The 14,660-nt window shown below is 53.6% G+C and overlaps 1 protein-coding gene across 3 annotated transcripts in view; it reads right to left on the bottom strand.

Moving 5' to 3' along the window:
- Positions 1-14,660, bottom strand: part of RHBDL3 (rhomboid like 3) — a 49,142-nt gene that overhangs the window by 24,467 nt on the left and 10,015 nt on the right. For 2 of the 3 annotated variants that reach the window (XM_025851477.2, XM_025851478.2), the window contains 2 exons: positions 8,263-8,421; positions 3,290-3,514 (listed from right to left, as the gene is read on the bottom strand). In XM_025851477.2, the coding sequence (XP_025707262.1) occupies positions 3,290-3,514; positions 8,263-8,421 (384 nt within the window). Of the gene's footprint in view, positions 1-3,289; positions 3,515-8,262; positions 8,422-10,862; positions 11,139-14,660 lie in introns of those variants that run through there. The other variant, XM_073879416.1, reaches the window with a different exon arrangement.

The raw sequence follows: 14,660 nt of genomic DNA, 5'->3' as shown, positions 1-14,660 counted from the left end.
GGGGCTGGGCCCACACCTCCTCAAGTGCTAGGCAGGAAGGGCTCAGAGGGTTTTAAACTAATTGCAGTGGGGTGCCTGGGTGACTCAGTCGGTTGAGCGTCAGACTCTAGGTTTCGGCTCAGGTCATGGTCTCGTGGTCATGGGATCGAGCTCCACGTCGGGCTCTGTGCTCAGCAGGGAGTCTGCTTCAGATTCTCTCTCCCTCTCCCTCCCCGCGCTTGCTGTCTCTCTCTCTCTGCTCTCCCTTGCTCTCAAATAAATAAATAAAATCTTTTAAAAAACCCCAACGAATTGCAGTAATAACTTACATACTCATTTGGGAGAAGAGGCAATGCCACATAAGTAGATTTTTTTAAACTGTGGCAAAATACACATAAGAAAAAATTTCCCATCTGTATCAGTTTTAAATGTACAGCTCAGTGGCATTCAGTATATTTATGTTGTTGCACCAGCTACAGAAGTCTTCTCATCTTGTAAAACTGAAACTCTGTCTCCATTCAACACCAACTCCCCACTCTCCTCTCCCCCAGCCCTGGCAACCACCATTCTACTTCCTGTCTCTATGAACTTGACTCCCCTGGGCACCTCATCCAAGAGGACTCACACAGTGTCTGTCTTTTCGTCGCTGGCTTATTTCACTTAGCATCGTGTCCTCAAGGTCCACTCGTGTTATAGCACGTACCCGGATTTCCTTCCTTTTTAAGGCTGAATACTATTCCACTGAATTTACAGAGCACAGTTTGTTACCCATTCATCCATTCATTCAACACTTGGGTTACTTCCACATTTTAGCTATTGTGAATAATGCTGCCATGGAGACACGTATACCAATATCTCTTTGAGTCCCTGCTTTTGATGTTTTTCAGGTATATACCCAGAAGTGGGGTTGCTGGATCATATGGTAGTTCTGTTTAATTTTCTTAGGAACCGCCATACTGTTTCCAGTAATGGCTGCACGAGTTTGCATTCCCACCCACAGTGCAGCAGGGCTCCCATTTCTCTGCCTCCTCACCAACACTCCACATGAGCTGATTTCTGCAGATGACTGAAGCATCCTTGTTTACCCCAAAAAGGTGTTGTTGTTTTTTTTCTAGACTCTTTCTAAAATGCATCATTCAGGGGCGCTTGGGTGGCTCAGTCAGTTAAGCATCCAGCTCTTGATTTCGGCTCGGGTAATGGTCTCGGGGTCATGAGATCGAGTCCCGCATTAGGACTCAGTCTGGAGTCTGCTTGGGGTTCTCTCTCATCCTATTCTCTCTCTCTCCCTATTCTCTCTCTTTTAAACAAATAAATAAAATCTTAACAAAAAAAAATAAAAAATAAAATAAAATTCATCATTCAGGGGCACCTGGCTGGCTCAGTTGGAAGAGCACGTGACTCTTGATGTCGTGGTTGTGAGTTCGAGCCCCATGTTGGGTGCAGAGATTACTTAAATAAACTTTTTAAAAAATAATAAAATAAAATAAGAAAATGCATCACTCACATTCCTGTGTTCCTCCTCAGGGTGTATGCATACTCTTAAAGCTGTCTCAGGTATTGATCTGGGCTGTTAGAGCAAAGTCTTCTCCAGCAACTGATGGGGGTTTTTACTCCTACAGAAAACAGCCCCCAAATTCCTGTGTTTCTTTAAGACTCAGGTCTGCTTCTAAATTTTTCGTTCTCTCCCATACTGCCAGGTTGGCAGCAGGTTATTAACCAGGTACAACAACCAGGTTCTTACTCCCTGTTGCTGGCTGGTCGTGAGCCCCTTCTAGTAGTTTCTTACCATGTCCCTTCCATTCCCTGTTATGGAACCAGAAAACCAAGTTCCTAAAACTGTATGTAAAACAAAAGCTTTGGGCTTTAGTACAAGTATTTGGAAATAGTTATTTCCATATTTTCTTCCAGATTGGCAGTTTGAGTTTACATGGCTGAAGTTTCTGGAAATGTGAAACCAATCTGGACACTCAATCTGGCCTCTCTGGATGACCTTGGATAAATTATTTGAAGTCTCTGGTCCTTGGTTTCCTCATCTGGAAATGGGGATGCCAATGCCTACCCTTCCAGGGTGGTCATGAGGTTTGAAGGGGGTAAAGTACACGAAGAGCCAGCCGAGTGCCCGTCACGCACACAGCAAACGAAGCTATAATTAGTGTGGGGTTCAGGCCCCGCAGCAGGACTCCCCTGGGCTCTATGGGGGAACCCCTCTGTCCTCTGGGCAGCAAATACAGCTCCCAAGGCAGCTCATTATTACCGGTCCTCAAATAGAACTTAATGAATAGTCCAACACAGAAAGCATTTGGAGAACGATTCCAAGAATATCTCAGAAAAATCCCATCTTCAACATGGACTTGGATGAAGACATAACAACAAATGGAGGAGCGCGGGGGTACAGAGCAGCTAGTCTGATTTAGGAAAAAAAAGAAGGAGGATGCCACGGAGCTTAATGATCCTGTTACTGGATTCAGCATCAACTTTACAAGAACATATGCGGGGGGCGGGGGTGGTAATTAGGCCCATGGCTCTGGAAGAGAAACCTTTGCAGACTATAGCATGTGGTTCAGGAGCTGGGGCTGGGGGCCCATGAGGTTCTAGGCTGAACAGCCAAAAGAATTCAGAGTTTCTCACACATGGGCACTGATTCTGAAATTCGTCCCTTTGGATTCTATTGCATAAGCAGAAGACGGTTAGAGTAACAGTAGGTATGGATGATTCCCTAAGGGGAGAAGATTCTTTCAAAATGTTAAGCCCACATTTACCTATTCATAAACACCCCCTCCCATATGCATGTGTAATGCTTTTGCGTTCAGAAAGCACCACCAGCCGCTCTTGCTCTAGGATAGAGGAGTCCTACGGGAGGAGAGCAGGTCTGGTTATCCCTACTTTGCAGGTGGGCGGTGGAGTCCCAGGGGAGCAAACTACTTGCCCAAGTTACTCACTCCGGGAGGAACTAAAATAACTAAAATCACTCGGTTTTTAATGAGTTAACTACCCCCAAATCAACAAGCTTATTACATTGCTTGTGTTGCTGTGGTTTTGGTAGGGGTGGAAATATGGGAATTTTGCCGTGGGGAGGATCGCTTGATAATAATCCTCGGGATAGCCTTGCGGTCCCAGGGGCTGGGACCACACTTGTAGGTACTGTCACGGGGCCGGATTGGCAAATGACAACTGATCCTCGACCACTGCCTTTTCGGGGAGAAGACGTTACCCTTCCCCTCTGGATCTCAGCTAGTCTCCTGCTCCCCCGCCCCCACCGCCTCCCCAAGCCTGAGCAGCTCCCCTCAACCTCCCCACCCCCAGTCCTTGCCTCCAGCAGTGTGACTGTGATCATGAACCAGGGCGGGGGGCAGCAGGTGTAACTGTCGTAGTACCACTTCCGGTCAATCTCCCGGGGCAGGGTCTCGTAGGCCACGTGGCGGATCAGCCGCTGGGAGAGGTTCAGCCCTTTCTCCTCCAGTAGGGCTTTGCTGCAGAGCCTGCGGTTCCCCTGCAGGATGGCCTGGCGGAAGCTGTTGGACCGCTTGTTGCTCATCTGTGCAGGACACATGGTGGGGCAAAGGGTCAGAACGGGAGTCTCGGGGAGCCCTGACCCGTTTCCCTAGCCAGCACATTCCTTGGACTAACCAGGGCTCATCCCCCTTCCTCCTTCTTCTATAATAGTTAACAAGAAGCAATATTCACTGAGCTCTTCTGTGGCCGAGGTGGTTCTAAGCTCTTCACGTGTGTTGGGCTCACTGGATACTCTTAACTGGTCTACCTGTTAGGTAAGGACTAGGAATATCCCCATTCTACCAAATCACAGAGAGTTTTAGGAACCCACCAAGTTCAAACCCAGTATGACTCCAGAACCTATACTGATGTTCACCGTTCCTTCCTTCTGTGCACCTGTCCGTCAGCCGTCAGTCACAATTTACTGGGTCACTACTAAGTATCAGCACATTGCCAGACACGGGGGGGCGGGGCGGGTGTGACGGTGCTCAGGACAAATAACCTAAGCAGCAATCATGGTTCCGTGTGAAGGCTGCTGAGGGAGCAAGCAGGCAGGGGCCCAGCCTGGTCCCATGGTGGTTGGGGAGGGCCTTCCGTTGATCCCATTCTCATCCTCTCCATGCCTACAAAGCTTGGATCTGGTTCTTGGTGGCTCAGGAGGAGTTCGGGAAACGTGGGCAGAGCTTGGGGCTCCATGTTCATTCACTGCAAGCTCAAGAAAGGATCATGAGTGAGAACTGAAAGATGATGAGGAGTTCGCGTCCTCAGACATCCTCGCTTGGGAAGAGGTGGGCAGACCTTGGTTAGATGGGCGAGTTTGTAGAGAGGTCTCTAGGACTAGAACCCAAACCTGTGCTTGCGGGAGGCCATCACTCCTGGGGGCCTTTAAGGGACCTGCAATGCCTGGCAAGCCCAGGAACTGGTTCTAGAGCCTTGTCTGTGGACTGGTCCTCCCCTCAGCAGCCTAATGCTGCCATGATGAATGCTCACTGGAGTCCTGGCTGCCTCGCTGTGGTCGGTCTGATTCCCAGAGACCAGGTGGCCGGTCCTGCTAACTCCCAGCCTCCTGGGACCTCTGTCGCCTCCCACCTGCCCTCCACGACCACACTCTAGACCCTTTTTATGAGGAGATAGAGCTCTCCCAACCTCAGAGCCCACAGGGCTGCCTGGGGAGCCGAGGCAGGGACTATCCACATATTCCTGGGACTGTGGCCTTAGCAGGGGACATTTGGCTAACCCTAGGCAGAAGTCCAGACAGGGCTGGCCAGGTGAACTAGCCCAAGGCACAGGGGTTCGAAGCTGTGTCAGGAGGGAGTAACCAGAGAGGATCTGAGTTCAGAGCAGGCCACGTAGAATGAGCCTTTGTCTGCAGTCCCCCTTCTCTGTTCCTGGGTTCTATGGTCTTTTGCCTTCAAAATCTGGCTTAACGCTCGCCCCCTCCAGTAGGCCTTCCCAGATGAACCCCTTCCAGTGATCCCCATTCTCATCCTCTCCATGCCTACAAAGCTTGGATCTGGTTCTTGGTGGCACAGGAGGAGTTCGGGAAACGTAGGCAGAGCTTGGGGCTCCATGTTCATTCACTGCAAGCTCAAGAAAGGATCATGTTATCAAACTGTTATCTTTTTTATTTTATACAAACTATTTTTTAAAATTTATTTTTAGAGGAAGAGAGTGCACAGGCAGGAGGGACAAAGAGAAAGAGAGAGAGAGAGAGAGAGAGAGAGAGAAAGAGAGAATCCTGAGCAGGTTCCGCGCTCAGTGCAGAGCCCGACATGAGGCTCGATCTCACAACCCTGAGATCACGGCCCGAGCTGAAATCAAGAGTCGGACACTTAACTGACTGAGCCGCCCAGGCACCCCTGTCAAAGTCTTTTGCGGGCACTCTTACCATCCTCTCTCCCAGTCCCTGAATATGCACAGCATACTCACAACACACCCTGGCCACACCCTGAAGACTGACGCCGGGGGTGGGCTTGCCACGAGGACAGGGGAAGCAATGTGCCCACATACCATTCGCCTGCACCCTGATGTGCCTAGAACCAAGCCAGGTCTCAGGCCTCGTGGGGCTTACAAGGAGAGGCGAATGCTAGTTATTGGGTGCACAGCACTTTCTCACATTATAAAGATGGGGACTAGGGGTGCCTGGCCGGCTCAGTCAGTAGAGCATGCAACTCTTGATCTTGGGGTCGTGAGTTCGAGCCCCACATTGGGCATACAGATTACTTAAGTAAACAAATAAACTTTTTAAAAATAAATAAATAAAAAATAAAGATGGGGACTAAAGCTTGGAGAAGGTGAATAATTTTCTCAAGGACCCAAAGAGGGGCGCCTGGGTGGCTCAGTTGGTGGCACATCTGCATTCGGCTCAGGTCATGATCCCAGGGTCCTGGGATCGAGCTCCACGTCCAGCTCCTGGCTCAGAGGGGAGGCTGCTTCTCCCTCTCCCTCTGCCTCTCCCCCCTGCTTGTCCTCTCTCTTTCTCTGTATCTCTTTGTCTCGAATGAATAAATAGGATCTTTAATTTAAAAAAAAAAGGGGGACCCAAAGTCAGGATTCAAATCCAGATACATCTGACTCCAGAGCCCATGCCAGCCTGTAGGGTACTTTTGTGCCACTAGATAAGGGAGTCTTTTCTTGCAGGTGGATGCACCCATTCTAGGCCTTGGTGAAGAAAGCCCAGGCCAGATTTCAGTCCCAATTCATCTTACTGGCAGTCACCCTTGCACAGTGCACAAGCTGCACGCCCGTACATGACGACCCTGGCCACCCAGCTATAATACAATGTGGTCTGTGCTCTAAGAGAGGCCTGGGCAATGCACTGTGGGGGCTCTGGATAAGGTTGGTTCATTCGGCCCAGGTTGGGTTGAGAAAGGGCTCACAAAGGATGTAGGGGAGTTTACCTAGGGGAAGAACATTAGAGATGACAAAATCTTTCAAATACTCCATCTTATTTAATCCTTGCGACAGCCCCAAAGAGGATATCCTTTGGCTTCATTGCACAAATGAGAAAACCCAGGGGCACCTGGGTGGCTCAGTCGTTAAGCGTCTGCCTTCGGCTCAGGTCATGATTATCGAGTCACACATTGGGCTCCCCGCTCAGTGGGAAGCCTGCTTCTCCCTCTCCCACTCTCCCTGCTTGCGTTCCCTCTCTCGCTGTCTCTCTCTGTCAAAAAAATAAATAAAATCTTTTAAAAAAACCAAACAAACAAGAAAACCCAGGCTCAGGCTCAGGAGATCTTTCTCCGTGAAAGGCAGAGGCAGAGGCAGAAGCAGGACCCAGGTCTGCCTGACTCCAGACCCTGGGCACTCTGCCTTCCTGAGAGCATCCCTCCCGGAGAGCCCCTCCTTAGTCCTGGTCTCCAGGGCAGCCCCACTCACAAGAATCCAGGCTCTGGCAGGCTGCTTCAGCTTAGAACATGAATCCAGACATCCCGAGAGGAACAAGCCATCTACTGCTGGAGTTCACACGGGAGACCCCACAGACCCGCAGCTGGACAGAAGCATCCCACTGGCCCAGCGAAGCCCTTACTCTGCCCTGAGCCTGAGCAGGGCATGTAGCAAGCTTGCTGGGCTGCTGATGAGCCGATGCAGGTTCAAACCCTTGGCCTGGTCTTTGGTGGCACCGCTGGGCTCCAAGTCACAGGCTCACCTCCACTGCCCCTCCTCCCATGAATCCCGACTGTCCTCACTCCCCCGTTTAGCTCAGCTCTGCCCGCCCCCTCTAGGAAGCCTGCTCTCTGGGCCCACTCCAAACAAATTTCCTTCCCCCTAAAAGCGCTACAGCTGCTCCCTGCGATCATGCTAACCTCTGGGCAAAGGCAGGCTTCCATCAAGAGGCAATGAGAACATTTCCAAAGCCCGGACACCCAGATCAGAGAGCTCACTTGGCACTTGGCCCCTGGGTGCCCCCATCACTGGTGCCTTTGAATTCTAGGAGCCTGGGGAGCCTCCTGCAAGTCATTTCACTCTTATCCCTCCATAGGTGACAAGAAAAAGGGGTGACTATCATCACTTCACCAACAGGGAAATCGAGAGGAAACTTCTGGCCTTGCATTCATCTTGCTAGTTCATCCAGCTTCTACTCATGTCCCAGCCATCCATGGTGGGATGTTTCCTGCTGAACCCCACTCCCATCTCGCCAGTGGCCCTCGTAACAGCACAGCAGTAACCCCCCAGTGAGGAGGAAGTCCCTGTTCCAAAACCCTGGATCACTGGGCAGGGTTCACAGGCCTACTGTCTTCAGCCCCTCCAACAACCCAGGACATCAGCCAGCAGGTCTGAGGAGCTCTGGCCTTCACCCATGTGCCCAGTGCTCCCAACATCCACTCCCCAGCTCCCCTCCTTCCCACCTCCTACCCCCAGCCTCCCTCTCAGTGGAACTGGCCCCACCCCCAGCTCCATGGGTGGGCACTGATCGGCTTGAGTCAATCAACACTTCCCACCCACCCAATCTAGGCCAAGGGGAGAGAGGAAATCCCAAGCTTTGTGTGGGAACTACCACAGAGGAGACCCTCTCTTGCCCAGCATGGTGCGGCCTGAGGGTGTAAGGGCTGGGAAAGCTGCAGCCACTTTGCCGCCACATGGGCGAGTCTGGAACTGCCAGGGGCTTCTCTGGGTATGTGCTGACACTGCAGAAGGCAGAACCGAGAGACAAAGAGAAACCGGGTCCTCTTGAAGCGGGACTCTTTCAACGCTGCAAGCCAACCGATCCCTTTAATCGTGTAAAGAGGTCTTCTCAGCCATAACCCCCGAACAGACCCCTCCCAGCGGTCAGGGCCCCAGAGTGCTCACCAGGTTGACAAAATCCTGGTAGCAGATCTGCCCGTCTGCGTGGCTGTCGGCGAGAGCCAGGAGCACCTCCCTTTTGTGCGGGTCCAGCTTGGAGCCGTGGCTCTCCAGGAGGCTCCGGAACTTGCCTGTGCTGATGTAGCCTGTGTTCCCAGGGTCAAACTGAGGGGGAAGCACAGACAGCAGGGGGGTCAGTGGGGCCCTGCAGGTGCCCGTCTCCATCACCACTCACCAGCTCCCGTCCCCAGCCCCTCTGCCAACAGAGGCCCAGGACTCATCTGGGATGTGTCCAAGGCCCCCATGGGAGACCTCCAATTAGGGCACGGACAACCACTTAAAGACCTAGAAGGCCCTGGAGCCCTTTGAGACCGCCCAATCCAACCATCTTGTGCATGGGTAGGGAAACTGAGGCTCAGAGAGGTTAAGCCCCCTCCTATCCGCCCCTAATCCTAACCTTGGACATGAGGAAGAGCAGGAAGGAAAAGGCAACGAGGGGAGGAAGATGAGGAACTTCCGGGACTCGGGCCAGAGGGACTCCAGTGGGGACGCTGAGGGCCAGGGGCCGCAGGGAGCGGGGGCCCAGCCTTGCAAATCCGGCCGCACCTGGCTGCCGGCGCCTCTCACACCCACACTCACATACACCCACAGCCATGCACACGGGCCTGGGTGGGGCTCCCTGGAGATACTGTGCAGCTTTGCACGCCTGCGTCCCTCGGCCTGGGGGCCCCCTGCCCCCTCGTCTCCCAGGGAGACTCCGACTCACCCCACCCAGCGACTCTGTGCAGTCTCGGGACTCCCCGGAACACAGGTTGCTCGGGCTGCCCCCCACCCCGTCCCCTGCACATCGCACAGACCTCTGGCCACCAGCCTGCCCGGCCCCCTCATCTCCTATCTGGGCCCCCTCACTGGGCTGGTGGCACGGGGGTACCCCAGAATTTAGCAGGAGCCTGGCATGACTGGCAGGCACTCGGTAAACATTTCCCGGGCAGATACATAGCGGGTGTTGGATGAACAGAAGGGTACTAATCTTCCAGGGAAAGTATCATCGGTTCAGGTAGAAAAGGATCTCATTCATCTCTCCCAGAGAAGCCCCCCAGCCTTTCCGTGCCTCTTCTGCAGGCCCCCCTTCCTCACAGAGCGCCCCCCAGCACACGCCCTGCTAGAGAACGACGGGGACTGTCTCTCGCAGATGTCAGCAGCTGTTCTGTCCACCAAGAGCCTCCCCACACGATGTTGCTGTGCCTCCAGACGTTGCAGTGGGCGGCTGAGATTTCAGGAGGCAAACAGACACTGTGGATGTCCTTGTATGCAGGACAGGGGAGCCCAGACGACCAAGCCCACGTTTCCCCCCTTTTCTAGAGAAGGTCAATGGAGACTATTTTGGGAAGGCTGATTCGGTGTGCAGTACCTCTAAGACAACCCAAGAGTCACAAGTCTTGGGCTATTTAAATTCTTCCCAGAACTCAACGAGGGAAAACATCCCTAAAGAGGCTTATTTAAAAATCGGCATGAAGACATCCCTAAAGAGGCTTATTTAGAAATCGGCATGTGTCCCCACCCTCCATTCCAAATACCAGGTTCCAGGGATGACACCCATTTGGTTCGCACCACTGAGTATTTCAGGAAACGCAGTGACTCCCTGCACCATAAAGATCTTTAAGAATAAAAATTTGCTGGGCGCCTGGGTGGCTCAGTTGGTTAAGCGACTGCCTTCGGCTCAGGTCATGATCCTGGAGTCCCTGGATTGAGTTCCGCGTCGGGCTCCCTGCTCAGCGGGGAGTCTGCTTCTCCCTCTGACCCTCTTCCCTCTCGTGCTTTCTCTCTCTCATTCTCTCTCTCTCTCTCTCTCTCAAATAAATAAATAAAATCTTTAAAAAATAAAAAATAAAAATTTGCTTTAAAAAATTTAAAAAAAAGAAAAAGAAAGGGGATGCCTGGGTGGCTCAGTTGTTAAGCGACTGCCTTCGGCTCAGGTCATGGTCCCGGGGTCCTGGGATCGAGCCCCGCATCGGGCTCCCTGCTCAGCACGAAGCCTGCTTCTCCCTCTCCCACTCCCCCTGCTTCTGTTCCCTCTCTCACGGTGTCTCTATCAAATAAATAAATTTAAAAAATCAAAAAAAGAAAAATTTGCTGTTTTCATGGGGCCAAACACTTTTCTAAGCGCTTTATGTCTGTGATTTCTCTGAACCCCGACAACAACTTCCTGAAGCAGGTCTTATTTAACTAGTCCCATATTACAGATGAGGCAATCGAGGCACAGGGAAAGGAGCACTGAGAGGCAGGGGACATGCCTGGCAAACAGCATTCTGCACCCCGGCGGCTGAGCACTGGTGGCCACTGACCTTCAGCCTCCAGGGGCTGCTCTGGGGCAAAAGTGAAGCATCAAAGAGGTGAGAGGAGGGAGAGGGGGGCTCAGGGGCTTATCCCACACAGATTTTGAAAGCGGGAAAGAGCCGCACACAGCCACAGTTCCGACCCCCCGCTGCTTAGATAGGAAAGTGAGGCCTGGATGGGAAAGTAGCAATGACAGCCAGTGAGGGTCTCCTGGTACCTGGGACCCCCCCCTTGCATCCCCACAGGCTGACACAGGCCCCCTGACTCACCGGCCTGGCCTCACGTGACCCCTTGTGCTGGGTGGGCTGAGGGTGGGGGTGAGGGGTGGAGATGGAGAAGCAGCCCCGAGTCCTGGGAAAACCCACTTTCCCCCCAGTGCCACCCCCCCATGAGCACTGCAGGGGGGCAGTGACATGCCCGAAGCGCGGAGTCTCTCCTGACCGGGTCTGGGGGAGGAAGCCCAGTGGCCTCTCATTCAAGAGCAGGGACACCAATCCCCTCCCAGGGGCCGCCTCGGAGGCTTGGGAGGGCAGCGGGATGGGGGACTGGGATCAGGCAAGGGCCCCTCTCCCTTGTTCCAGCTCCAGACAAAGAACCACCTGCTCCCCAGCTCTCCCTCCACCCCCCCCCCAGGGCTCCCTGCTGTTGTCCTAGTGACAGGGGCTGCCCTGTGGCTCCAGGAGCCCCCCACCCCCCTGCCAGTCCTGCCCCCGGCACATTACAGGCTCCAGACTATGGAGAATGAGCTGGGAACAGGCCAAGTCTCCCTTCCCTGCCAAAACTCTACCTTTCGTGCCAGGGCCAGACAAGCCAGACAATGGGGGGTCATCGCTACCTAATAATGAGGCCTCAGGGATGACGGAGGGTGCGTAGCGGGGAGAGAGAGGCAGGGAAGGGGCTGGCTCCTCACAGGACCCCTTCTACACCCCCCGGGGCCCCCACCACCTGGGAGGATGAGGGCCGGAGCAGAGGCGGACTGTGGGCATGGGGCACGGGGGGGGGGGGGGAGGAGAAGAGGGAGACAAAGGGAGAAAGAATCAGAGAGAGAGGACGCGAGCAGAAGGTGGACAGCGGTCGGTCCCTTGCCCCAGAAGAAAACTGAGGGCTTCAAAAGGAGGCTGCATGGAGCAAGGCAAAATCCCATTCTTGTTTCAGCCACTAACGAGTTTGTATAATTCAGAGTAAACATCTCAAGCCATAATTGCCTCATCTATCAAGCGTGCCTTGTGTCCCCTCAGGTTGCAGTGGGTTAGAGCAAACGCAGGGCAGCAGGGCCAGGGCGGAGACTCAGTGTCCAGCTCTTCTTGCCTCATTCAAAGCAAAGCAGGGAGCAACCCTGTCACAGGGGCTTGGCTAGCCCTTTGGGCACACTTCCTGCCTTTGGGACTCCTTCGAGGCCAGGTATGGGGGATAAGACCCGTGGTTTGGAGCTTTTGGGAAAAGAAACCCCTACAAATGCAATTTTCCTCATTAATAATGTGCTGAAGGCCCCAAAGCTCCCCCCAAAGCCCGGGATTCATCCAGTTTTAGCAGTGGGTCGCTCTCGGGATGAGGTCTGGGCTGGGCGGGTTCCAGGCAGCCTGACGAAGGCTGGGGTGTGTGTGTGTTGGGAGGGGGAGTTGGGGGCAGTGGGCTGTGAAAGGGCCACAGGCAGGGGCCCAGCAGGGAGCCAGGAGTCAGGAGCATCCTCGCAGCTGCCTCCTGACTACGGCCCAGCACTGTGGAGGGAGGGGGAAGGCCAAGCCCACATTCAGCCTGGAGCGGAGGATGCTGGCCTCAGGGGGAGGAGAAAGACGGCAGGGTGAGGGCTGACCCTCCCTCGGCTCCCGCCCACCTGCCTCCGCCATGAAAAGAGCTGCCAGAGGCTCCCAAGGGACGTTTAATCCCAGCACCATCCAGCCCTCTGGCCCCTTAATCCTCCAGGTCGCCAGTTTTCCCCAGCCTGGGGCCCCACAAACGCCCTGTCACAGACCACATCTCCCGGCCTGGACCGCTTCCTGGTGCACTCGTGACCTAGACTGGGGAAAGAAGCCGCCACATTCGGCACTGCTACCACCTAGGGATGCTTCCCTTCTTTGGGGCAAGGAGCAGGGGGAGGGTTTCAGAAGGGACCCTGCCCCCAGCTGCTGTGCCGTCTTGGGCAGATCATGAACCACGCTGCCTCAGCTTCTCTTCCAATCATATGGTAGGAACTCTCCCTTCTCAGGGGGATGTAAGGGTGTCCATCCCCATCCCTGCACACACAAGCACACCACATGCAAATGGGGTTTGGGGAAAGAAATCCACAACCGAGGGGCGCCGGGGTGGCTCAGTCGGTTAAGTATCTGCCTTCGGCTTGGGTCATGGTCCCGGGGTCCTGGGATCCAGCCCCGCATCGGGCTCCCTGCTCGGTGGGGAGCCTGCTTCTCCCTCTCCCACTCCCCCTGCTTGTGTTCCTGCTCTTGCTGTCTTTCTCTCTGTCAAATAAATAAAATCTTTAAAAAATATTTTTTATTTATTTATTTGAGAGAGAGGGAACAGAAGCAGGGGGAGAGGGAGAGGGAGAAGCAGGCTCCCCGCCGAGCAGGGAGCCCGATGCGGGGCTCGATCCCAGGACCCCGGGACCATGACCCGAGCCGAAGGCAGATGCTTAATGACGAAGCCACCCAGGTGCCCCAATAAATAAAATATTTTTTAAAAAGAAATCCACAACCCATACAGCCCATGGGGGCAGCCAATCTTCTCTCCTTGGTCAGTCAGAGGGCTGATGGGACATTTGGAGTCAGGATGAGGCAACTCGCATTGGGGGCGTGCTGTCAGAGGGATCCGGTGTCAGTGGCGAGAGGGGCAGCAGGCCAGGGAATCGGAATTCATGGTCCAGGAGAGCTGACAGGAATCTCTATGGTTCTCAAACTGCTCTGCAGAGTTTTAGGGGCTCTGACACCCCGAGAGGGTGGGAGGGGGTCGCTGAGCAGACCCCATTCTGGAGTTGCTTCATGTACTGGCCTCCTGCATAGTACTCGGCTGAACATGACAGAAGCTACATATATGCAGAATGGCTTCTAGGTCTCAGGTATTACCTGACTGAAACCTCAGCTTGCCCCATATCCTAGTTTGCCGGAGACCTACTGAGCACGATTATTACCAGTACCCCTTTCCCCCTCAAAAGTGGTCCCAAGTTGGATGATATATTAGGTGGTCCCTCCCAACAAAACTCTGAGGTAGACGCTATTATGACCTCCGTTTTACATGGGGGAAAACAAGGCCTGGAGAGCTGAGTTGGCCACGTTGAAACAGCCAGCAGTTGGTGCAGACGGATTCACATCCAGGCAGAAGGGCCTGTGGCCTGCCCCCTCCTAACATTAGGACCATGTGGCTAAAAACGGTTTGAAAGACCCCAGTCCAAACCAGTCCTTCCTTCATTTAACAAATATTTACCAAGGAACGGCCATGTGCCAGGCATCGCACCCCATTTTCTGGACAGGGTAACAGGTGCAGAGAGCAAAAGAAACTAGCCCAAGGTTACAGCTCGAGTTAGTGGTCAAGATGGGAACGGTTCTGGGTCCCTCCATGGGAACCTGCCCCAGGCTTGCCCTTCCTTGTCTTTCTTTGTCCTGTCTTGTGTATGAAATATGGCCCCTGGCTCAGAGTCTCCCCATGTGTGTTTGGTGGAACACCAGGCCCAAGATGGTGTCTAAAATAAGGTTTCCAAGGTCCCATAAGTTTGGGAAACCCTTCTGGAAGGGCCTGATGCATAAAACCATACTAAGGGCTCTGCAAGTTCTCACAGTGAAGAGACGTGTCTGATTTTGTTCAGCCCAGCATTTTCCAAACTTATTGGACCTTTGGGCATCATACTTTCCACAGCAACATGCCATAGAATACTCTTTGGGAAAAATGCATGAGTCCATAGAGTCATTTCTTTGTTTTGTGGAACCCGGCCCCTCTGCCCATGGTTCCAAACCAGCCTTTCACCTTCATTTCCTGAGTGGCAAAGGCCCTCAAGTCCGTCGACACTTTGTCTGGAGGCCTCCCACAATTAGAAATCTGCCAGACCCAGGCCGCAGCCCAAGGGTTGAGGAGGATGC

The sequence above is a fragment of the Callorhinus ursinus genome, unplaced genomic scaffold (assembly GCF_003265705.2).
Source record: "Callorhinus ursinus isolate GAN/ISIS: 27379988/994484 unplaced genomic scaffold, GSC_fseal_2.0 scaffold34, whole genome shotgun sequence".
NCBI lineage: Eukaryota > Metazoa > Chordata > Mammalia > Carnivora > Otariidae > Callorhinus > Callorhinus ursinus.
Note: the sequence above shows the minus strand (reverse complement) of the source record. Positions and strands in the feature narration are given on the sequence as shown.